This window comes from Gossypium arboreum, chromosome 6 (assembly GCF_025698485.1).
Source record: "Gossypium arboreum isolate Shixiya-1 chromosome 6, ASM2569848v2, whole genome shotgun sequence".
In the NCBI taxonomy this organism is placed as follows: domain Eukaryota; kingdom Viridiplantae; phylum Streptophyta; class Magnoliopsida; order Malvales; family Malvaceae; genus Gossypium; species Gossypium arboreum.
The window spans coordinates 131,270,883-131,298,390 of NC_069075.1; the positions used below are offsets into that span (position 1 = coordinate 131,270,883).

Here is a 27,508-nt window from a genome sequence, read left to right on the forward strand (position 1 = left end):
CCACATTATTGCATCACTATGACGTAGCCGTTATTGTAAATTAAAATAGACATATCCTATATGAATTTTAAAATCTCTACTATAATAAAATTTTAAATTTAATTTAATTCACTTATTAATTGAGTATTATTTTAATGGAAATTTTGATTTTATTTTATAAAGTTGTATTATTACAATTATGTTTTTATTTTTTATTTTTATAAATCAATAAAATATATAATGAATCTAAATTAGAATTTTAAATCTTCAACATTATCATTTCATCCAAGACATCATTTAAATTTTATATAAGCTTTTAATAAGTATATTTATTACATAATTTTTTATTCACGTCGTGATTATGTCATAATAATCTAGTATTTATGAAAAGTTTTATGTTAATTTGATAGTATTGGGGATTGACCCGTATAAACAACGAGAAAGAAAGAATATAGAAAATTGAGCACAAAAATTTACGTAGAAAAACTCCTCTAATCAAGATGATAAAAAACCACGAGGAAAGGAGACTTAACTAATGAGCAAACAAACGAACAGTACAAGATGGAGAAATTCAAAACAAACCCTAGCGCCGAATACAAAGCTCTCTTTGGCTAAAATCATAAAATTCCCTTAAAGCTCTCTTAAACTCTCTTGATTTCCTCTTTAATGTTATATTATTTTTCCCTATTTTAGGGTTGTTATGGCCCTTTAAAGAAGTTGATATTAGAGTTCTAATATTACTTAAATGTCTCTGGAATAATTAAAGATTAACAAGAAAAAGTAACCCTGCTAAGAGTCTAAAATGTAGCTGCTTTAAGTTTGGAATTCATCGCACCGTCCTGACATCCCAGGCTCATTGTCACGATGCTGCCTTTGCTATGCCTCTATTTCTAACGATGCCACACCATTGCAACATCTCGTGATTCCTTGTCGCAACGTCGTCTCTTCTTTGACTAAAAATGCGAGATACACTCCACAAATCTCTACATTAACTGGTATTTTAACATGCCTCCTTTGTCGAGTCCCTTCATGGGCCTTGCTCAATCCTTGCAAGATATTAATCAAGTCCAAATGATGCTTGAACTTGGAAACTGGAGGACTCTTATTCAAAACAGTCGTACATTTCTTGCTTATATGACCATGTCGTATATTCCACAATCGAGATGACTCCAACTTTGTAATAGACGAGGAAATTGTTGCTGCACCAGTCACCGTTGAACCTTGCAAAATATATAAACTGTTGATTTTCTGACTTTTCATCAAAACGGGAGTTCCACGAGATACCTTGATGTGGCTTGACTCGATGATGATTCTACAATTGTTTGAGTCTAACATACCCAGGGAGATGAGGTTTTTCTTTAAATCAGGCACATACATGACACATGAAAGTGTCCTGATAATCTTGTTATGCATCTTCATATCAATGGTACCAATACCAATTATCTTACAAGGTGAATTATTCCTCATGAGTACAACTCCACCTTCAATTGGACTATATATGGAGAACCAGTCCTTGTTGGGACACATATGCTAAGAACACCCTGAATCCAGGATCCACTTGGATGTAAACTTAGACCTTTCAGTTGTAAAAACTAGTAACCGATTATCACTCTTGTCCTCGGCTACACTAGCATCGACTACCTCAACTTCTACTTCCCTGATGTCCACAAAACTACCTAATAAATCAACTAAGGAAAGTACACCTATCTATTAATAGTATAGCTATAGTGAGCACAAATAGTGTTCCCTCAAGTACTACAATTACTAGTAATTATCATCTTCCTATTATTTAACCTAATAATTCAAAGGATTAATTAAAACTAAAAATTAACTGGCTAAATTAACTACTAATACGTTAAAGAAACAAAAACAAAAATAATCAAATATTAACCAATTAACAAAACAATACCCAGGGAATAATCCGTCTAGAATTCATCTAAAATTCTCAATCCAATTTATGCAATTTATTTCCTTAGTTTCCTTGATCTGTAGAAATCTTTAACTTATGCTAATATCTCTTTCGAAAATAAAAGCAACTAACTCTAGGTTGATTAATTGAAACTTCTTTCTAATTAAAACCTTTATTGTCGTATTAATTTGTTCTATGAATTCCCCTATTAGATTTGATTCTAATTTAGTAGATTTATGTCCTCCTATATCTAGGATTACATGCAATTTCATTCGACTACGTAAGATCTAATCATAAGCAAGGTCTATTCAACCTCAAACTCATACATATCAAACATGGATTAAAACCTTAGAAATGCTAACACAAGAACAATTCAAAATTCACAGTTAAAAAAGCTAAGATTTTATTGCATAAAACTGGAAATCAAATAATAGAATTCATCCTAGGGCTCATCTCTCCTAGGTATTTAGAAAACCAGTTCATCCTCGTTAGAAGAAACATAAAAAATACAGTATAACTAAAAGAATAAAAAAAAACTCATGATAACTTCCTAAGAAATCAACTAAGAATCTTTAATATTAATGGATAATTACTTCAGAATCAAATTCCAAGGTGTTCTTTTGGGTAACTTTCGTGCTAAAACCATATGATTGTGTGTCTGCCTTTTTATTTCCTTATATATACCTTCTTAAAGTGCCAAAAACTTAAAAATCGAAAATCCCCACTAGTGTCGTACATGGGCACAGGGAGTTACATACCCTGGCCACATGCCTGTGTGGCTCACATGATCGTGTGGAATACTGTTGACCATGTATAGCTTTCAAACTGTTCCAATGTTTCAATTTTCACTCATTTTTTCACTCCTATTACTCCCAAGTGCTCTATAAAGCTTCAAAATATGAATTTAAAGGATTAAAAGTATATAGTTCATAATCAATACTACTTAATAACCTAAAAATGCACTAAAAATGAGGCTAAAACATATTACGTTTGACACTTATTAAATATCCTTACACTTAAGCATTTGCTTGTCCATAAGCAAATTTCTTAATTTCATATATAAATTAACTCTCATTCACCCATCATATTCAATGATCATGTCTTAGGATAATCTATAGATAATCATGCATTAGAATTTAAACTAAAATGACAATAAAGAGCATAAGCAATCCAAGCAAAAATTCTAATGAATAAAACATAAGAGTCTCCCTTACCTTAATAATTACTTGAAATTCAAACTCAACAAGATTTAACATCCTCACTAAGATTCACTCAAAGCACTCAAAGTGTTTAAGGGTTGATTACTATGCACTCAAAAGTCAAACGAGGAATGTTATTACCATAAGCATGCTTAAGAATCAAGTCCCCACCACTACAATCATGAGATGACACAAAGATTAAGAGGTCTTTATGAGGGTTGTAATGAGGCGTAGGTTAAGGGTATGGAAAGATCTAAACGGTGAGTATAGTTGAGAGTTGAAATGATGAGCTACTAAACCAAAAGAGTAAGATGTTAAATCCAAAAGTAATTAACATTAAAGAAAAATAAGGAATTGGAGTGAGCTTTTATACAAGATATTATAATGATAATTTAAGCTCAACAACTAAGATGATGAGGTTTATAAAATTGATATTAACCTCTTAAATAAAAATGAAGTAAGCTAATTTTTTTTCTTTTCCTTTTTCCTTTTTTCCTTTCATATTGAAAAATTTAGCAATATGAATGATCAAACATAGTTAGAAACTTACCAACATCTAATCTTAACTAAATGGAAACAATTAAAAGGTGATTCACAAAATTAATATAATACTTGAGATTTTGATATGTTCATATGTGAATTTAAAATAAGAGGTATGCACCTTATTATGTAAAGCAAATGGAATCAAGCCTTAGGAGATCGAAACAAATATGAATGAGTCGGTAGACTTTAGAAATGGGATGATTGGTAAGTGCAAGTTAAATAAAGGTATAGATTATGACAATTTGATTGAAGTAATGCCATTGTTTGTTATGCATGAAGTTGATAGGTGAATAGAAAAAGTATAGCTTTTATGATAATGTTAACATGTTAAACAATTTAGCTTACCTAATGGAACATGCAGACTTTTATGTATATGTATGGTCTTATGAAAGTTACAAATCAAGTTCACTTGTTTTATGCCATGCTAATTTTATATTAATGTGTAATCTCTTGAATCATAAAAGTACCATTAAGTCCTATTGCTCAGTATACGATTTGTTTTCTCCATGCACATGTTTAAATACTTCTCGAAGCCCTGAGAATTGAAGACAGCATCCAGACTACCATTTTCGACTCAACAAAGTTTGTAAAGTACCCTTTCGATTGTAAATGGCATGTACCTAGGATTTAAGCTGATTTTGTATCGAAAATGGTCAAATTTAGAACTTAGTTAATTAATGTCACTTTGACGTATCATTTTGGTACATTTTATCTCATATGTTGTTGAGATGTTGTTGTTTTGGTTGTGAATGTGATGTTATATGTTATTACAGGTCTTTTAAACTTGTTTCAAACTGATCCTTTTCAGAAACAATGAGTCATTTCTCGACAACATACTCCCAATGTCGCGAATAGGTGTAACGAATGAACCATTTCACAACGACATTCATTTGAGGTCACAGTGAGTACAAAACAGAGAGTTGTGTCGTGACAAATAACTTCTCTATCTAGTGACATCAATCCAAAATTTTGAAATCCTTATAATTTGGTCCTATTTCAAATCGAGTTGGCAAAAGAGCTTTCATAAGCTCATATAAGACCTGGAAATGATTATGTATCATTTTATACAATTGCTTTAATTACATTTGAATGTTTATCGATTTGTAAATGAATGTAATTTAACTGTAGTTGCTTTGTCAGCAAATGTGGCACCTTGTAACTCAGACTCGACGATTAGGTCGAGTAGCAGAATGTTACAGTTTTGGCACTTCTATGCGATTATTATTGTGGAGTGTTAAGGATTTAAATTCTTGTCTCCATTTTAAGTCCATATATGGTTAATAGGGGCCACAAACTATTTAATATGTGATTGATTATGTTTATTTATCTGGAAAAAATGAATAAATCATGTTGATTCGATTAATTGAATGCAAATGTATATATGATGAACAATAGCATATGAAAGATCACGTTGATTAAGTATTACGAGCCCTGACAGTCGATGATGTTGTGAAACAAATTAATGGATTCCATTGGTAATATGAGATAAGATTTCAAATATGGAAATGTCATATGTATTATGGAATTGAAATTGAGATTACACTAGTATTGTATTTGAATCTTAAAATTGATAATTGAAAGATAATGAAAGCCTTGAAGGTATATTGAGATAGTGATCTGAGAATTTCATATGTTTATAAATGAATTGGAGAACATTGATGTTATTATTTGATTTCAAATATAGATATTAACTATAAAAATGTAAAGCCTTGTAGGCTTAATGTTAAGTTGGCATATAAAACTTAGATTGAATGATGAATCATATGAAAGCTTAAATGAAATAGATCATAGGACAACAATAGATAGTATAAACATATTCATAAATGATTTGATAACTAACTTATGTACTTGATTCAATTATGCATATCTTTCAAATTATGTTAGCACCATTAAGCATCTATGCTCAATTTGTGGATTTGTTTATTTTAGTGCGCAGTTATCGATTAGGTCTCAAGGATTTGATAAGGTTGGCAGCATCTAGGACTCAATTCTTAACTAAGCAATATTTGTATTATACATTGAATGTTAAGTTTTAGCCATCATATATATAGTGTTAAACTTAGTTTGGAGTCCATTTTGATGATTTGGTACTTATAATACTAATGAATTGTAATCTAAGTATATTTGTATATGTGTTATGGTATGTATATGATGGTATGCATGATCTTTTATAGTGTTTGTGTTACTTGCTAAACTAATTTGATGATTGAGTTTGGAGATGTTGTATTCATGTTAGTATCAATGTGTTGGAATGTGTTTAAATAAGCATGAATGATGTTTTGAACTTGGATTTTGAGTCCTAGAAGTTTTGAAAATGATTTGGTTTTGTTTTGGGGTCAAAACAAGTGACTTTAAGGGTGATTGTTGGGTCCAAGAAAACTTGTTTTGGTACAAGTAGTTAGAAGTATAGGAACAAATAATTTAGCAGCCAAAAATATACAGTAACAAGTACTTGTAACAGTGCAATTACCCATTTGTATCGATACAACTAGGTTAGACAGTGATCCTCCCATTTTTGAGTTGTTTTGATCCTTAAGGACTCGTACTTGATCCCAACCACCCTCAAACACCTAGAACCCATTTTAAAATATTTCTAAATTGTTTTAAATGACTTGAAAGTGGTTTTAATCAATATAAGTATATTGATTTGAATTAGTTAATGTTTGGCAAACTTATTGAATATGAAGTAAAGGTTAATTTAAGTGCTCCAGCAACGAATGTGATATTTCAGATTGAGACTTCGTGATCAGGTCAGATGTGGGGTGTCACAGTGCATATAAATATTCAAATCTTCACAAAGATCAATTTTCCATGGCTCCTCTTCGCCATCATTGATACTCAGGCCTACTAATCCTCCGTTATCTCACAAATTGAAGCTTATAGAAAAAAACATAAGAAAGAGAAGATTTTGAGTTAAAAAAAAGTGCTACAAGAGCAAAACAAACGAGAGAGAAAACAATGTGCTACAAGTTATTTATTTTATTAATATGCTATTATTTATTTTGAATTGAGATAATAATTTAAATATTTTAATTTTAAATAAAATGAGAATATAGTTTATTTCAAAAATAATATTTTTAAAAATAAGATCACAATCACTTAATATTTTCAACATTAAGTGATAAGTAATCATATCTTGACTTATTATATTCAACACTTTTTTTTGTTGAAATTTTCAAATACACCATTAGCCTATTTTTTTTAAAAAAATAAATTTTTAATTGAGTTTAAATGAATAAGAAGGGAAAAAATTGTAGACCAACCGAAAAAGCATGATGTAGAATAAAATGGTATGATGAAATATTTGTAATTTTGTGGTAGGTATGCAAGAAAAACTACTCCAAAAGACTTACATGCTAATTGTCTAATTTGACAAATAAAGTTCACATATACCATCCTATGGTCAGCTTTGAAAACAAATAAATTTGAATTTTTTATTCTTTAAATTTCCACTATGGTTTTCATTTCATGGTCAAGTTAGTTAAACTTACTTTTGCCAACACAATACCCTTTCAGTAAACATGTTAGATTCTTAATAGATTTCATGTTGACCAAATCTTCACAATCCATATTTTATATATTTATTTATTATATTGAATTTTTTTCATTCCACAACTTATATTTCAATTATCATTTTTAAAAATAAAATGATTTTAATGATATAGAATACAAGTCAAAATATTTTGATAGCATGTTACTGTCGTGTGTGATGGATCTAGTTATGGGATGATGCTTGCTTCATAAATTATTATAATATTTTTAAAAATATAATTAGATTATTTGATAAATGTAAATTTTAAATTATATTTGAAATTATTTCAAATAAAATTAAATTTAAAAGTAAAAAAATGGGATAAAAATCATTGAAAATACTTTACATTAGATGATAAATCCAAAGTTTTTAAAAAATTAAATCGGTAAAATATAAATTTTTAATTTATTTTAATTATTTCAATAAACAAGGGTTAGTGAGGGAAAGATTAGAAGTTTGGGAAGGTGTTTCCTTTTGCTAACTTAAGGTGCTAGTTGGTTAAGAGAGAACTTGCAATCTTTTAACTGAAAGTAGCAAAATAAAACTAGAATAATTTTATGTTTATCTTGCTGAAAAGAAGATGGAGATGTCGCAAGGAAGAAATGGTATTTAAAATAGGTATGTGGAAAGCTTATGGCAGACTGCAGTGAGGCATTCTATGTTTTTTTTTTTTTTTGAGAGATGGATGGCTTGAGCTATAGCATGTTGCCGAAATGTTCCTATGAAGTTGAAATAAATGGACATTTTTCTGATGTGATTTTCCCTTTCAGGGAGATCCAACATCTTCCTATTTGAGGGTTTCCCCACTTTAATTTCAAAATGCTACTCAGACTGTCTGACACTGTCGATGATGTGCTCTTATTTGTGTGGCTCGTCGGATGGAGATTTTTGTTTTAAAAGTGATTTTTCGATTCTATAAAGCTTGCTTGGGCAAAAACAGTTGGCCAGGGTGACCTCATGAACGGAAGAAAGTCCGAGGTTGGAAGGATAGACTTTTATGTCAAAAGGGGGGCAAGACAAGCTGCAAAAAAACTTGCTTTCAGCACCATATTCAGGCTACTAAGGAGATTAATAATAAAATAATTGAGTTATTTGAATCTAATAAATTTATTATTAAAATTCAGTAAAAATTATTTCATTTAAAAGATTTATCAATACCAAAAGATTGGATGATAGATAGAATAAGTGGTGTTAATACTTCAAAACCTGTAAATATTATAGAATATATATCTCGGAGATAGATTATATTTTAAAATAATGCTATAATCAATTCAAATGATAATTTAGTATTACCTTCAAATACTCAAACAGAAGAAGATGAAGATAATATAAGTACAAGTTCAACACCAATAGGAATGAAAACAGTTCAAATACCTATTTTTCCTACAAATCTTCTACAATTATTCAACAAATGAAAATGGGAAAAATGATATTATTACATTCTCAAATTTTCAACCTAGGAAATATTATACATATATAAAAATAACATTTCAATTTAGAGAATATAAAACGTATTTTTACATGCTTTATTAGATAATCGGAGCTACCATCAATAGTTGTAGAAAAATAGAAATTAATGAAAAATCCAATTAGAGCCATAGGAATAGATGATAAAGAAACTATAATTCAATTTAAGGCTAGAAATATACCAATTTACATAAATAATGTAAGATTTGTAATTCCTAAAATATTGTGTTTCTTGAAATGCATGGAGACATATTAGTAGGAAATAATTTTATATATCATCATTTACCATTTTCTATTGATAAAAACTTAGTAATATTGTCGGCAGAAAAAACTTCTGTAGGAATACCTTTAGTAGAAAATCATAAATTTGTGTGTGATAAAAGATTTACACCAATAAGAAAAGAACAAATTAAACAACTAGAAACAAGTCATTGGTTGTTTAAAATTTTAGAAGATAATTTTAATAAAGAACCATTAAAATTATGGCAAAATAGTCCGAGATATTGTGAAATAAAATTAGAAAATCCTAATAAAATTATTAGAGTTAAACCTATGATCTATACTAAACAAGATATAGATGAATTTGATACACAAATCAAAGAATTATTAGAAAAATAATTAATAGAAAAAGCTAATAGCCCACATTCTAGTCCAGCCTTTATGGTAAGAAACCATGCTGAAATAAAAAGGGGAAAAGCTAAGATGGTAATTAATTATAAAAGACTAAACCAAAATATTATTTTTGATGGATATTTTATCCCAAGAAAAGATGTTTTAATTAATCAAGCTAAACAAGCAAAATATTTTAGTAAATTTGATTGTAAATCAGGATTTTGGCAAATAATGCTAACAGAAGAATCTAAGCCTTTAACAGTCTTTAGTACACCTAATGGTCATTATCAATGGAGAGTAATGTCATTTGGGTTATGTAATGCACCTCAGATATTGCAAAGATGGATGGATTCTATATTTAATAAATATAAAATTTTTGTGTAGTTTATATAGATGATATCTTAATATTTTCAGATACACTAGAAAAACATAGAAAATATATAAATATTATTTCTCAAGAATTCATAAAACATGGAATTATTTTGAGTCCTAAGAAAATAGAATTAGAAAAAATAGAAATGGAATTTTAGGATTAAATTTGTCACAGATGGTCTTAAACTACAATAACATATTATAATAAAATAAAAGAATTTCCTGAAAATATTGAAGATGAAAAACAACTTCAACAATTTTTAGGAATAGTCAATTATGGAAGAAATTTATTTCCTAACTTATCTAAAAATTTGGCAAACTATATGAAAAGTTAAAAATGATAAACCTTTTAATTGGTCTAAAAAGATTTAGAAATTATAAAAATCTAAAATCGAAATAAATTATACTCCAAAGGTTTATTTACCTAAACAAGGTGATAAATAAATTTTAGAAACAGATGCATCACAAAATTATTGGAGAGGTATTTTAAAAGCTAAAACATTAAATAATGAAGAATTAGTATGTGGATATAATTCACCAAATGAAATTAATTATGTTATATATGAAAAAGAATTATTAGCAATAAGGAAGGAATAAAAATTTTCTTATATATTTAGCACCTGAAAAATTTATCATAAAAACCGATAATCAAGCAGTTAAACAATTCCTTACTAACAAAAGTTTGGAAACAGTACCTAGAAGAATTAGATGGTATAATGAATTATGTACTTTCAATTTTGAAGTTTTATATGTAAAAGTCACTGATAATGCCATTGCTGACTATCTTAGCAGGCCTTATGGATAGAAGTAAAAAACCTCTAGAACAAGTTGGAGAATGAACCATAGTTTATAAAAAGCCCAACAAAGGGAAATCAATAACTCCTAATCAAGGATTTATTAAGCCATCTCCACAGCCATCATTCGATTCTAACTAATGATATTTTATTCCCTATCCAATGGTAAGACCAGCAGTTGGATCTCAATTATTTTCTACACCAAGTATGGTAAGTCAATACCCTTGGTCCCAAGATCCAAATTCGACATTTCAAGCCAGTTATGCTGAAATGATCAAAGGAGCAGAAAATTTGTTGAAACAACAACAAATTCTAGAAATAAAATATTTTTATAATCCAGGATTACCAAGTGAAATTTATAAATTTATCAATGAAATATGGAAAATCCATATTTTAGAACAAAGAGCAAATTTTAGAAGAGCTCTTACAAAGTTTTCACAATTCTTAGTTGAAAAAACAACTAAAGAAAATGAAGCTCATGAATTATCATTAAAATCAATTTTATATAGAGATTGGGAAGAGCTTGAAATAGAATATATGAATATTAAGGAGATAAACAATCTTCTTGATATATTTCAATATTTTATTCATAAAGGAACAAATAGTCCTCTTATGAATAAATCATTTAGAATATGTTTATATAATAAAGCTAGAAAAATTTTACCAATAGAAATTTTTGCAAAAATAAATAAAATTGTTTGTAATCAAGAAACTCAATTTCAAAAGACTTTTTTGAATATTTTTACAAGCATATGTTTTATGAATGAATTAGGAGAAGAAACTCCTACTATAAAGTTTAGACTTGATTATGAACGATTTGATATAAGCAGTATTGAATGGGGTTTTGTTAAAGAAATAGTTATTCAAAACTTTTCTTTTAATTTACTAAAAGATTTTCCTGCAATTATTAAGACTATATTATCAGAAATAGTAAATCAAGATGATTTTTATTATTATTTCTAAATACAAATAAGTAGTCTTATTGGTATTGCTGAAAAAGAAAGATTTTATCAGCCATATCAAATATGGATTATTCAAAGAATGATTGGAAGCCCAAGTTATTAGCTGTCAAAGAAAACAAAGAACACTTGACAAAAAAACATTAACAAGTGTTATAATAATTTTACTTATTATCAGATCCAAACAGGAACTGATTTGATAACAACAGCTCAGCATGTACTTCAACATCAGACTTATAAACTCTGGACTGATGGAAGAAGGATAGTGGCTGACGACATTGGAAATATCCAGAAAAATAGAGATGAAGAATCTTTAAAGCTGTTAAAAAAGATAGCTGATATAGAGATTGATGATTATCCATCGCACATAATAGATGAAATCAAAAACACGTGGGAGACTTGAAATTCACCAAGACTGTCACCAGAATCATTACATTTAGATGAAATAGAGACTTGGAATCTCGATAACATCCAAAAAGGATAGAGACAAAATAGCTAGCCACATGGAAAAAATTCAAGGCAGAAGGTAACTTACAAAACAAGGCATCTATGTACAAATAAAAAGATGATAAATGCAAGGATACGTGGAAGCCACAATAAATTTTGCCAGGATATGTGAAAGCTACAATAAATTGATCCTTATCAGAAACACTGTTCGGGATTGAAGAAAAAATTAAATAGAGTTTAAAAATTTTACTATAAATAGCCATGTATAAAGCCTAAACAAGGCATCGAGAAATAGTTTAGTTCTCTTCTATTTTACTTTGAATATTCTCTTTGCAATAATCATCCTTTACTTTTAATAAAAATCATCCTTCCCCATCCCTATTTCCCTTCCCTAACATCTTAAAACCTACTCCCAACAGAAAATGGGGGTTTGATAACAGCCAAAACTTGCTCTCGTATAGCATATTGAGGCTCCAAAGCAGCCCCAAAACATGCTCTGTACTCCACATTAAAGCTCCCTAGTATCCCAAAACCTTTTGAGCAGCAAATATAGGCATACAAATGCTTTAGAGCAACAAATACCAAGCTTTCGACACATAATCTAAATGATTAAATGTGATACTAGAACATCCTCTAGAGGATACCACCAACTCGGTCAGTAAATTAACACCCAGCATTACACTTGGTTAAGCAAACATACATCTGGGGATACATCCAAATAAAACGACAAGATTCATACAAAAATAAAAGCTTTTATATTCCCCATGCATTCAAACTGCCTAATATGCAATGAGCTCTAGCTCACAACTTTATGTCCTCACCTATCCACTTGTTATACTAGCTTATAAGCAAAGTTACAGTGCGCTTGCTACTTAGGCTGGCAAGTAGCTATCTAGGGTCAACAGCCTTGTGACAAAAGACCCTACGCAACCCAGGTTGCTAGACCAAAAAACTATTCACTAAGTAGACTAGTAGCTAACATGGGCAGACAACCGACTAATGAACAGTCTGTGTGCAACCCCTCTGGTGGCCCAGAAACCAAGTACAACCCCTTCTCTCACCATCCTCGCTCGCAACTTTACTACTAGCTTTAGCTCTCGTGCTTCCTTAATCCTTACCTCTTAGTACACATTTTAGTGACTTAAATATCAGAGCGCGTTCAAAATACACGTCCAATTTTTCTACCTCAAAAACTGCCTTCTAACCTGATTCGCCACTACAAAACATTAAATCAACAATGTATAAAATATTTGATTTGACAAAGAGCTTGAAAGATATTGAAATTGCTTTCACTTGGTGGAACCTAATTTTTAAATTATTTTATGAGTTTTAGATGAAATTATATTCATCTTATAACCACTGATTCCATTGTCATCAACACAATTAGTTGGTTGGCCATTATTCATTCTTAATATCTCATATATTTTTTGTACACGTACATTTAGGGGTTTCAATGGCCCTAATATTAGGACAAGACAGATGAGATGAGAGACTATTCAAACAATTTTTGTGCTTACTTTCCGGACCAAATTAGTTGCATTAAGGGCAAGGCAATTTTTTTTTTTTTGGGGGTGGGGGTGGGGGAGGGTTTGTAAAATTCATTGCAAAAACATAGTATAATGGAAATAGTAGGTAAAGGCAAGTATTAAATTAAGAAAAGCATTATTCTTGGAATGTGTAGTATCACTCGTATCACTATTTCAATAAAAATATATACAAATTAATTTTTTCTCAATTTATTCTTAAAACAATATTCACGAGTATAGATATAAAAATGAGAACACAATTTTATTAAACATCATACACTTTTTAAATAAAATAAACAAAATTAATAATTTTTTATTATAATCGAGTATCTATCATCAATAGCAATAATTAATTTTTTCATCGCTAATATTTTAAAAAATAAACGATTAATTATAAAATATATTTTATTTCTTATAAAAAATCAAATCTCCAATAATATAATTAAAAGATAAAATAAGCAACGATCATATCATAAGAATATCTTATAGTTAACAAAAAAATAATTTAAATACACATATTAATAAATAAAAAAGAATGAGGTGGGAATGAAAAGAGAGGGAGGACGTGGTGGGGGCGGAGGAAGTTTAATGGGAGAAAAAAGGTAGGGCTTGGACTTATCTCCAAACTCTCCCTCACTCGCTCACTCACGCCATCAATGAATATAATATTATCCTAATTCTAATGTCCAGACACACTACACGACAAACGTCTCCTTTTTAACCTAACTCCACCTCACCTGTCTTCTTCCCTTCCTATGTATGTGGTCCCCCCCCTCCCCCCACCCAAAACACCAAGGCGGCAATTGCCCTCATGCCACTGCTCATCCCTTTTCTTTTCTTTTTTTTTTTTAATTTCATTATAATATCGTTTACGTAGTACGACTTATAAAACAATATACTCCATTAATATTTTGTATTTCTAATAATAACCCTATCTTCTTCTTCTTCTTCTTCTTCTTCTTCTTCTTCTTCTTCTTCATGTTCATCTGAACCTTTCAGAAACCGAAGCATCAATTTTTTGTCCATTTTATTTTATTTTCGCATGAGAAAAGCTTGGAAGAAATTTAATGCAAATTCCATGTTTTTTTTTCCTTTGAATTTTTGAGGAATGTTGAGGACATAAAACAGCAACAAATTAGATATATGCAATAAAATCCACAAAACATGTCGGTGGATATGGCCTCCTTTTGGCGGCCACAAACAAGAACAGAAAATGGTCCACAAACACAAGAATTAGATCACTAGAGTAGGTATATATATGAGTGAATGATATAAATAATACATAAATGCTATATATAGGTTCTTTTTAATGTTATTAATACTATGTTTAGACAGTACAACAAGACATGAAATTAATTATTGGTGATATAATACAACATGAATTCTTTAGGAGTGGGTATATTATATTTTGGTTTTTACGAAGAAGCAAGCCCTTCCTTCTCTCGTGTGACTGCAAGCAAGCATTTATCCCAGAAAGAAAGTCAAATGAACAAATTTAATAAGTTTTTTAAAGCCAGCAATTGCTGAATTTTGAAGCTAAGCTGATGCCGAGATTCACTCATCTTGATTGAGTTTCATACTCATTTTGTTTATCACCACCATTATATTAAATAACACTACATCATTACCCTGCAGTAAAAAAGCTTGAACTTGTCATTTCATTAATTTAAATTGAATGCCCCCATACATATTTAAAATAGAAAAAGGCTGAAGTTGGATTGAACCAACCCCTCAAAAAAACCAACCATTCATTTAATTATCTTGGTGGGGTTTTGATGATGGATTAAGACTTCAACTGCACCTCTCAGCTAAAGCAAATACGTTGTTTTCTCCTATATATATAAAAATGGTCATAATCTATATAAAAGTTTTAAAATACAATGCGACTATTCGAATAGAACCCAACCCGAAATGTATCCGAATTCGAACTAAATCCTGTGAGGCTGTGAATTTTCTATATAACCAAACCCAGACCAACAGGACGCACCACCAAAAAACAGCTTTAGCTCTCCTTCTCTTTCTCTCTTTTTGTTCTCTCTCTTAAGCCTGTGGAAGATGGTGGCATTAGAAAGGAGCCTAAAAGCAGCCATGAATGCGAGGATAATAGGGAGTGGGAGTGAGACGATGGTGCTTGCACATGGGTTTGGAGGAGACCAATCTGTGTGGGACAAAGTCCTCCCTTGCTTGACAAAGCATTACCAGGTTGTCCTTTTTGACTGGACTTTTTCAGGGGCTGTAAAAGATCCTAACCTCTTCGATCCTTTGAAATACTCTTCTTATGATGCCTTTGCTGATGAATTGATTGCTCTTTTGGATGAGCTTCACTTGGAATCCCCCCTCGTCTTTGTCGGTCACTCCATGTCTGGTATGATCGGATGCATTGCTTCCATAAAAAGACCTCAACTTTTTAACAGGCTTATACTTGTTGCTGCTTCTCCTAGGTAAATTTTTTTTTTTTTATTTCCTTTTCTTACTTGTGCTATATCTTTAATTTTATAGATTCAAACCCCAAACCCATACAATTATCAAATATCTTTAACTATGGCACCTACTTCTTCTAAATATTCTTTCAACCTGGAGTTTAGTTTATATTCAATCATTCGTCAATTCATATATGATTAAGTACAAATTTGTATACTTTTTATCAAAAATAATCCTCCTTTTTCATCTAATTTGTTTACTTTTTAGGGTAATTTATAGAAGAATTGAATCTATTTACCAATTTAATCTATATGTGTATATGTATATATAAAGAAATTGGATAATGGGGGAGTAGATGTGAAAATTAAATCAACCTAACGGCAAAATATGTGGACAGGAGGATCTGGGTCCGTTATCATAGACAGTGCTTTGTTCTTTGTCTTGTACTTTATATTGTGTGGATGATTCAACTTTATATATATATACTCAATTATTCCAGTGTCTCTCTATTTCTATGCTCAATTATATTACTTTTTCATTAAATAACAAATCCAATCTTATCTTATTTTCCGCTTTCTTCTTCTTTGACATTTTCTTATTACAAGCCAAAACTAACTTTTTAGTTCTATATTTTTATTATTATTTCTTTTAATTTCTATAGAAAAACATTATATATGAAAATCTTGTTGGTGTCGGCCGAAAACATGAAATTTGGTTCGCTTGTTAGATGTTTTATATATATATATATATATATATTGTTTTATATGTGAACAGTATATGTACTCATCTATATATTATTATAATCCAAAGTCCTAATTTAGTTATAACTTTTTAGGGTATTTATGTCTTTTCCATAAACCTAGACTATATAATTGTGTATTACACACTATTTTAAGGTTTTTCTTTTGTAAAATAATTTATTGAAATGATGACGAAAAAACTTAAAATGATCGAGTATATTCACTTAACAAAGCAAATTGGTGTTTCCGATATTTGCAATGTTTAATTTTGTAGGTATATGTATGGTTTCATGTAATTGTCTCATACTACCAAGTAATTTGCAGGTATATCAACATAGATGATTACGAAGGTGGATTCGACGATGCAACAATTGACGGTATCATATCGAGCATCGAATCCGACTACGAAAACTGGACATCAAATTTCGCACTACTCGTCGTCGACAATTCAGACCCGATCTCGGTCAACAACCTTGCAAAATGCTTGAAGAGGATGAGGCATGAATTTGCAGTCCCTTTAGCCAAAACAGTGTTTCGCAGCGACAAGAGGGACATCCTAGACAAAGTAACCACACCATGCACCATTATCCAGACCACAAATGACATTGTCGTGCCGGGTTCAGTTGCCGACTACATGCACAAGAAGATCAAAGGGAAATCAACGGTTGAGATTGTCAACACCAATGGTCATTTTCCTCAGCTGACTGCACATCTTGAGTTCCTTGCTGTGCTTGCTGGAGTTTTAGGCTTCGAAATTTGAACCAAAAAATAAAAGATAAGGTGAGAAATAAATATATGGTCATTGAAATATATACATGTTTATGGCTTTTAACATGTGTGTGTGTGGGGTTGGCCTTTGTAGAGTATATCTAGATTTTTTATTAGTAATATTAGCTTGGTCTTTATTATAGTGTTATTGTTGTACTTTTCTTCTTCTTCTTTTTTGGCTAAGCAATATAGTTAGGAAACAATTAATGGTGTTTTGAATTGAATATTGGATTTGGATGTGGTTGTGGTTTTTTTTTATTAGATTTTTATTTAAGGAAAAAAATTATTAAAGAAAAATTAAATATAAACATAATTAAGAGAATGTTTTGGTACATTCAACATTGGAACTATTAAACAATTTAAAAGTTTTTATTATTTTTTATTGTGCTTAAAAAATATTACATTTTAATTTGCATTCAAATAAGCATTTATATGAAATAAAATTTAAAAGTGAATAACTTTCATATAAAAAAATTCAAGAAATTAGGTTGATGATGTCTATTTGCAAGGTTGAGAACTTATATTCTTAAATATTCAAATTGAGTTTTATTATAAGTAATTTTGTAATTTTATTTTTGATTTTATAATTCATTCTATGTAAGACTTGTTCGAATATATTTTAGATTTCAGTTCAGCTATACATTATATTTTATATTATTTTTATTGTAATAATAATTATAGTCTTAAAACTTCCTTAAAAATTAAAGATTAGCAGCTTTTTAAAGAGCAAATTTGAGTGTAGCAAATATGTAGGGATTTAAAAAATTTAGGATTTTTTTTCACATCAAATAAAACAAGGATTCAATTGATATTAGCAAAAACAATTTACTAATTTATATGTTTTATTTGAAATATTGTGGTTATTTTTTATTAGTTAAGAATATGTTGGGATGGAGAGGAGCCACTAAGAAATTTGACCTAAAATTTTAATTTAAAATCTTATTTTAGGAATTCAAATCTATATAAAAAAAGTACACATGGAAAAAAATGGATAAAAATTACTATAGAATTGCAATAATATTGTAACCCTAAACCTTAATTTAAACCACCCTAATTTGCAAACATAAAAGTATAAAGGTAAAGTTAGCTGTTAGTGTTTATATCATTTTTATTTTGGTTATTATTTTTAAAAATTAAATTTTATCCTCAACCTTTTAAAAAGAGTCGAATTTGACCAATAACTTTTAGAAAAAATCAATTTTTTTTTGGTTTTAATAGAAATACTCACTAAAATATTAAATTTTTCAACATGAAAATCCAATGGCAATTTCATGTTAAACTTTTTGAATTTTTATTTATTTTGAATATTTTTATAATTTTAAATTATTAATCAATATGACATATAAAACAAATAGTGTCATATTAGTATGAAGTACACATGAACAGCCATGTGAGTTACCATGCCAACATCATTAAAAAATTAATATTTTAATCTATATTTTTACTAAAAAATTAATTAAAAAATAAAGAATGTAGATATTGAAAGTTAAATACGATAAAGAACATGAGGAATGGGGAGATGATTCAATTCTCTGCAGCGGAAGTTATCCACTCAGCCCAAAATGATAAAAGAATATGGCCCAAAATAATCCACCCACAATATCGAACTGAACCGGAAGGTCTTCAAGACTAGCAGGAGGTGTCTGGAAATATATAATTATATGAGCAAAAAAAAAAAAAAAGGAATTTCTAATTGATACATGCACTATGGAATTGGATACTTAAAGTTATATCTATATTTTCATTTTGGTACTTAATTTACTGTTTCGTTACATTTTTGACTTTCAAAACTAATGAAGTTAAAAGAAAATTTTAATCAATCAAAATGGGGTACATTACATGTCAAACGTTAATTATTGGTGTAACTATTATTCGGTCAAAATTTTAAAATGTATATTTAAGATGTAAAAGTTATTAAAATTTTATTTTAAAATAAATAAAAACATAAAATTATTTTTAAATTGTAAAATATTTTAACATTATTAAAAAATGGTAGAATTTATTAAAAATTATAAAATTAGTTAAAAGCCAAATTCTTCAAGTTATTTCCACAAAAAGCAAAGCTCTTCTTTCCCATTTTTTTCTCAAAATTAAAAAAAAATAACAATTACAAATATTGTTTTTTTTTTTTGAAGGCAAAATGAAACAAAAAGTAAAACTAAAAGAATCCATTAAACCCCGTGGTTAGAAAATCTTCAATTTTGTCCTTTTTGAAAGTAAAAAGTTTTGATTTTTTTTTAGTTTGCGAGTTTTTTTTTTTTTTTAAATTTGTGTCAAAGGCAGAAGTAGGAAGAACAAGACGAAATCATTATCTACATTACCATCATCTGGGTTCTTAATCGTTCTTTTACAGTGCACACCTCAACGACGGACTCAAAAGTTCATCTATTTTTTTAAGAATCCATTGTCGTCTCAAAATCGAGTCGGTTTTGTTTCAAATTTCCAGAATTCAATCGGTTTTATCAAAGCTAAAGTTAAAAAACTTCATAGTTTGTTCGAATTTGCAAAACCTTCATCATCTTGATCGAGCTTCAATCCTAAAGAATCTTCTCCTAAAGCTATTTTGAAACCCACAAAATCAATTATGTAGTCATCCTTATTGTTTTTGTACCACCGCTAACCCATATCTGTCGCTAGAACAGGGTTACGGAGCATTACCTGAATTTACAGATCAGAAACACACATTTAATATCGTTTGTCAACCCTATTAGAAATCAATCATATACAATCATATTGTCCCTTATTTAAGCCCTCAAGGCCCAAATTATGCATTAGAAATAGGTCAAGACTAAACCGGAAACTCAGAGAATTTTTCACAAAACCTCAAAATTTTTTCTATAGTGTAGGGGACATACGCCCTTGTGGTCAGGCCGTGTGGGCATTAGAAATAGGGCACATGATTGTGTCCCAGCCTGTGTCTGTACCGTGTAACTCTTTGACTCGGGTCATACGGCCAAGTTACACGCCCATGTGTTAGGCAGTGTATAGGTGCAGGAGTCACATGGCCAAGCCACACACCCATGTGCCAGGCTGTGTAGCTTACACAGCCAAGAGACACGCTCGTGTCTTAGGCTATGTGGGCATTCGAAATAAGGCACATGATTGTGTCCCAGCCCGTGTCTGTACCGTGTAACTCTTTAACTTGGGTCACACGGCCAATTCACACGCCCGTGTGCTAGGCCGTGTATAGGTGCAAAAGTCACATGGCCAAGCCACACACCGTGTGCCAGGCCGTGTAATTAATTTTGAGCATTTTGTTTTGAAATTTTAAAGATGCAAGGGACACACGGCCAAGTCACACGCCCATGTGCTAGGCTGTGTGTCACATATGGCTGAGACACACGCCCTTGTAGACAAAATCAGGTTATTTCCAAGCCTTATTTCTCACCCAAACTTGTCTTCCACCTACATTAACACTTAAACACATTCTCAATCCAATATAAAACATTTGAATCAAGCCATATCCAAGTCTTATGCATATCATATCATCTTATATAATCAAGTATCCATGCTTAACAATTTGATCATTTACATATATATATTCATATCTATACCAACTATACCAACTCAAGCCATGTTACAATTTGCCTATTAGTTAACCATTAATCAATTATACCAAAACACATATCAACCATGATAAGGCCATATACTTATATATATATATATCAAAATGTATCAAACATAAGTCATTCACATGGCTAATCACAACAAAACATTTACATGCCATCAATGGCCAAATTAACTTATACATGCCATTATACCAAAGTTGATTTAATAAATATACCGAAATGATAGTGTGATGTGGCTCCGACCAACTTCCAACCTTAACGAGCTTCCAGGTTACTATAAAACAGAGGAAATAAAACAAAGTAGCATTTAACGCTTAGTAAGTTCATATAACAGGAAATTAACTTACCATTTATTTCACATTTAAGGTAAGCTAACTAAACATGCTCAAACCAATTTGGCCAATTACCTAAACACATATATCAGCATCAAGCATGTTAGTCATGTAATTCACATAAATACCAAGAAACATGAATAAGCTCATCAATATTCAATTTCCACATACATGTATTTTGTAACTCCCTGAACCCGGCCTAGACGTTATAGCCGAATCCGGTAATGTCACAGAGAATAAGTTTAGTTGCATAAGCTCATTTCAGTTATTTAACTCGTATACTTTATATTCATTTCGAAACGTTAATTAATTAGTTCATTTGTTAAAGCCTATTTTACAGAGAAAGTCGATAAAACCGGTACATTTAGAAATCTGATTCATATTTTTTTAGAAAAACCACATTTTGCGTGAAAACCATCTATTTCACAAAACATTTTAACCAAGCATGCAGAGAATCGATAAACCAAATTCAACAGTTTAAAACCAAAAAGTCCATAGAGTCCCAAATAATACAAACTCTCAAAATAAATGCCAAAACATAAATAAAACCATAATTTACCAAGTTTAATCAATTTACGGTCATGTGGTTACCGTAGAGTCTTTGCCGCACCGATCCGCCTAAGTCTGTGGATTACCTGACAAAACAAACAAACGAATGTGAGTTTACGTAAACTCAGTGTGTAACCCATCAAAATCAAGCATGCAAATATACAACATCAAATATACAATCAGAAAGAGATACAGACTCAGTTTCAGATTCAGATAGATATGCTAAAATCCTACCCCTATCCTCTACACACCAACTCCGACCATCCCATCACACCATGTAGGATTAAAAACACTCACCTGTCCCTACACACCACATCAGGCCTTTAAGGCATATATCAGATAATATACAGCCAAACTGTCAGAATATAGGCGATTAACGCCGAACAGAATACTTCCTCCATACATATAAATCCCACCCCAATAACAGATACAGAAATCAGATACAAAATAACAGAATAAACATGCTCAACATGCTTATACACAGATATCGCAATAATCAGACATGCATAGTATTATCATACTCATAATAGAATTTCAGTCTATTAGATTCACAGTTTTAAGGTTCGGTTAGCCCTTATCGATCCTACGGTAGGCCCACAGTCGATTGGAGCAACCTGTGCGACCTTAGGGAAAATTTTAGAATTTTGGGCCCACATGCCCGTATGGGCCCACATGCCTAGACTGGCCTGGCCTAAGATCCACATGCTCGTGTGACATGCCCGGGTGGGCCTACACGCCTAACTTTGCCATGGTCGTGTGACCCACACGACCATACTCGAGCCACCACATGGTCGTGTGCTGTGCATAGTCATGCCTTTATTAACCACACGATCGTGTCTCATACACGGGAGACCACAAACCAGTGTGGCGTCGACAGATTCATTTTTTGGCTTTTGTCGAAGCCACATTTTCCGCATTTTGGGTACACATCTGGTATTGTTTTGATGCGAAAACACACCGAGCCTTCTGAAACCTAAAAATAGTCTATTCCAACCTATTAGCAACCAAACCAAGAATCTAAAATCATAACCAAATACGTAGAATCTACTTACCGCTAACGAAAATGATCCCTAACTTGAATCAAACCGTTGAAGCGTGACTTCCTGCCTCACAACCTTCCCCTAAACATAAAATGAACTCCATTAACCAATGATTCATTAGCCAAAACAAGAATCGTACCCACGAAACTTACCCGTAACATATGAAAAGTACCAAAATAATAAGAAGCGGAGATTCGATAGAAGATAGAAAAACAAAAATTAAATCGACGATAAAATAGAAAAGGGGCAAATGACAAAAAGCAGAAAAAAGAAAAATCTCACGTCAGACACTTTAGGAATTTTGGAGAAAAGATGAAAATTTGAAAAAAAAGTAAATCAAACAGATTAAGATCAGATATTATCAGATTCCTCCAAATTCCTGCCCACTAACCCCTCAAACTCAACTATCTTAGAATTTAAATCCCACTGAAACTCTTCCAGAAAAACTGAGCAAAAAAATATCTACGTTTTTGCAGGGGTTCGATCACACGACCTCCAACACACTAACTCTTTTACCACTAAAACCAACAAGCTCATTTTGATATGGATTAGCAGACAAATTAATATAAGCCCCTTGACCAAAGATAAGGCTTAGATTCTAAAAATAACAAAATTTGGCAAAAGTGAGGCTTGAACTTGAGACCTCTCACACACACCCAAAATACTTAGCCACTGAAGCAGATACACAGTTGTATTAAATATTTACAGAAACATAGATACATTTTCCAAGGCGTTACATATTTATCACTTCAAGTATCTGTAAACATGTACATATCATATCTTTGTACTTCAAATATTTCTCATTGTAATTCATCTTAAATTCATTTCATCTCACATCGAAACTTTACCCGTTGAATCATTTAAAATATCATGGATACAACGGTAGTAAACATGAAGTGTACGAATCTAAAATCTGTTAATTCATATTCGGGGGTGCTCATTAGAGCACATAATCAGGAAGCTTTCTCTCGAGCCATATAACGGGAAGCTCATAAGAGCCTTGTAACGGAAGCTTATCTGGGCTATATAACAGGAAGCTCATAAGAGCCATAATCAAGAAGCTCATGCAAGCCAATAACGGATAGCTCTGAAGAGCCATTAATCAGGAAGCTCCAGATAGCCATATATCGAAAAGTTCAAGCGAGCCAATCAGGAAGCTCCGGAGAGCCATTAATCAGGAAGCTCACAAAGAGCTTTTAATCGGGAAGTTCCAAAGAGCCTATAAAGGGACGCTCATAAGAGCTGTGGTGTGCCCACAACACATGCATGATCACAACCGATCGGGATGCTCCAAAGAGCTATTAACAGGAAGCTCGTAAGAACCATATAATGAAAAGCTCAAGATGGCTAATAACGGGATGCTCTTTCGATATGTGATGTGTCTGCAACATATGCAGGACCACAATCAATTTAGGAACCCTGTATCCATTGAATCCATTTATCTAAACGAGACTTATTATTTATTAGGCATTATCAAATATGTGATCAATTTCAAACATATGACATTTATACAATTCACATATACAGTATCCAATTCAAACATATAAATATACACAATTTAGTTACACGAACTTAGCTCGACAATATTCGTGCACGCAAAAATTACTAATCCGCTACTTCCTTTTTTCCTTAATTTAATTCAGTACTTGATCTATCTGGATCTATACGAATGAATTTAACATCAATTTAATACAATTTACATTCAATTCAATCCAATTCACATTTTAGGAAAAATTACCATTGTGCCCTTATACTTTTAATTACTTCAGATTTTGTCCTTAGGCTCGGAAAATGAAATTCATGCAATTTAATCCTTATTCCAAGCCTATCCGATTTTTACATGTCACAATAACAGCACATGTATTTCATAAAATTTAGAATTTTTTCATGAGTTTTATAACTTTTCAATTTAGTCCCTAAATCATAATTTCATCAAAATTCCTTCTGTAAAAGTTGTTTATCTATCAACAACCTTTCATTTTCTACCATAAAACTTCATAATTCAACTATATTCATCCATGGAAAACTTTAATACTTTGATAATTTTACAAATTAATCCTCGAGATAGCTAGATTAAGCTATTACAATCTCGGAAATATAAAAATTACTAAAAACAAGACCAAAATACTTACCTAATTAAGCCAATTAAGCTTGTTCAAAAACTCAACACCATAACTTGGGTTTTCATTTTTTTAATTGGAAAAGATGATGATAAATGATGATATTATATATTTATTTATTTATCATATTTTATTTTATTAACTTTCCAATTTCATCCTTTTCTTTATTTAATTTTTCATGGATGACTAAGCATACTTATCTACTAACTCCTCTAAATGGTCTATTTGCCGTATAAGGACCTCCAATTTTAAATTCTATAGCTATTTGATCCTTTTAGCTATTAGAATCCAACTTTTGCACTTTATGCAATTTGGTCTTTTTCATCAAATTAGACATGTAACAAGTAAAATTTTCTTAACAAAATTTTTATACGATATTTCTATCATAATTCAGACCATAAATTAATATTAAAATAATTTTTCTTTTCAGACTCAAATCTGTAGTCCCGAAACCACTGTTTCGATTTCATTGAAAACGAACTGTTACAGTTTTATTAACCCTTAGATAATATTATCCAGAACTGAAGACCAAATTGTTGTTTATTTAACCTCAAATAAAGAAATTTTTTATTTAATTTATATTTTTCATAATTTTTTAATAATTTTTACAATTTATTATCATTTTTAATAAATCCACTTAGTATATGAACATATATTAGTCATACATATAGAGTCTATCATCTATTTAGGATTAAGGTATGCCACATTATGAACGTCACAAGTGAATAAACCCATAAACAAATTTAGGATCTATTCTTCTTGGGTTATTTCTGATGTACTGTCAATCCAGTCAGCCACATCTATGTCTCTATCTTCTATGAGTCTTATCAATGGTAGTATAAGAGATCTTTAACCCTCCCCGAAGTTATTTACATAATGGTTCCTGCTTGCTACCCATAGTTAGCATGTATCTCCCCGGGTCATACTTGAGTATCACATCGTAGACCCCTATCCCAACTCTATCTTCCTTATCAGTGAACCGGAACATAGTGCATAGGTACTCTTCAATACCCAAGATAAAATATTTCCCCAATTGGACCTAATAGACAGTATATTATTCCTTCAATCGATTTGCTCATTTTAGATTAGATTGAGGACATATATATGTTCGTTTACTAATATAACTTGTCTTTCCGTATTACGATTTGACCACATAATACCGCTTAGTATTAATTAAACATTAGACAACCAATGAGCTAATATTTGCTTCTATTTTGCTTTACATACAAAAACCATATTAGGACAATATACAAAAGGTATGAATGTAATTCATAAATAATTTTATTAACTAATCTGTTCGAAAAAATTACAAGTGTACGAACGAATGTACTACACTTAAGGCACCAAATCCAATAGTCTCGATAACACTCCGATCTACCAAGTCAATGTTTTTACCATAATGAACATCCTCAACTAACTAGATTGCCGACAATACATTGGTTCCCCCTTGATCATCATGACTCACCAACACAACACATCATCTTTAACAAGTATCCAAGATGTATATGTAATTGCCAAAAGGAACCAAAAGAGCATTAATCTAGTTAAGAAAATTTAAGCCAAATATGAAGCCATAATCATCTAAATGAATTACGTTAAAGCCTTCCTTACATTTCTACTCACCGATTTGTAGCTCAACTTTTTGTGTTACTCCCACATTTGGGATATATTTGGAATTAACAGTTTTTATCTTCTCAGTCGATTTGCTAACTGAAAGGTCAAGTTTACTCGCTAATTTTTTTTATATGAACAAATCAAATGCCCCCGTATCAACAAGAGCCCTCTTTCTTTAACTTGCAATGTTGATGTCTATAAACATAAACTTTTTCTACATGTGATCCCTCTTTGCTTTTGCAGAATTGAGTATCTTGATTCAAGTCTTAATACCCTTTTTTCATTAGGCTCCGCTTTCTCTTCTTTGTTGGTCGCGGTGAACTTGGATCGCTATGGGTAATCTTACACCCTATGCAAACCACTACTTAAGAAGCACTTCACTAGATTATTCAAGTTGTTCTTGGGCTTTCACTTTCCATTATGTGGTTTCCCATTACCACCATTTTTTCCATTGCCACCGTTGCCATTTTTATTCTATTCTTTCTCATAGTCTCCTCCATCATTGTCTGTCTTTTTGGATTTGAAAGACTAGAGCTTGTCTTTCCTTGGACCAAGCTTAACAAAGGACTCCACCGCGAACATGGCTTTGGTAAGCTTTTTGACCCCTAGTTGATGTAAATCTTGCTTTTCCTAAAACTTCAAACCAATAGAATGTTTTTTTTTCTTACTCAAGTAAGAGATTTGAAATATCAATTAATTAAAGTCTTTGGCATACTCTTGAATAGTGCCTTGTTACGTAAGTCGACGCAACTTAGCTCGAGCCTCTTTCTCAACATTCTTGGATAAAACTATTTTTTCAACTCCTTTTAGAACTTCTCCCGAGCTCTAATTAAGGTCCCACCTCGTGTCTCATCTGTGGACTTACCACGCTACCATAAAAGATTAACATCAATAAAATAAATTGTAGTTGTATTTACCTTAGTGGCATCATCCTTGTGTCCATTGTATGGAAGTATTATTCCATCCCCTATAGAAAGTTGTCCACATCCCTTGTGGACATTATCCCCTTAAACTCT

General features: G+C 31.0%; 1 protein-coding gene across 1 annotated transcript; it reads left to right on the plus strand.

Annotated features, from left to right (window-relative positions):
• The first annotated feature begins 15,211 nt into the window (after nt 1-15,211).
• Nucleotides 15,212-17,492, plus strand: LOC108485752 (strigolactone esterase D14-like). The gene is made up of 2 exons (XM_017789596.2): nt 15,212-15,780; nt 16,825-17,492. The coding sequence occupies exons 1-2, from the start codon at nt 15,395-15,397 to the stop codon at nt 17,258-17,260; spliced, it is 822 nt and encodes a 273-aa protein (XP_017645085.1). The 5' UTR covers nt 15,212-15,394; the 3' UTR covers nt 17,261-17,492.
• Nucleotides 17,493-27,508: the final 10,016 nt, after the last annotated feature.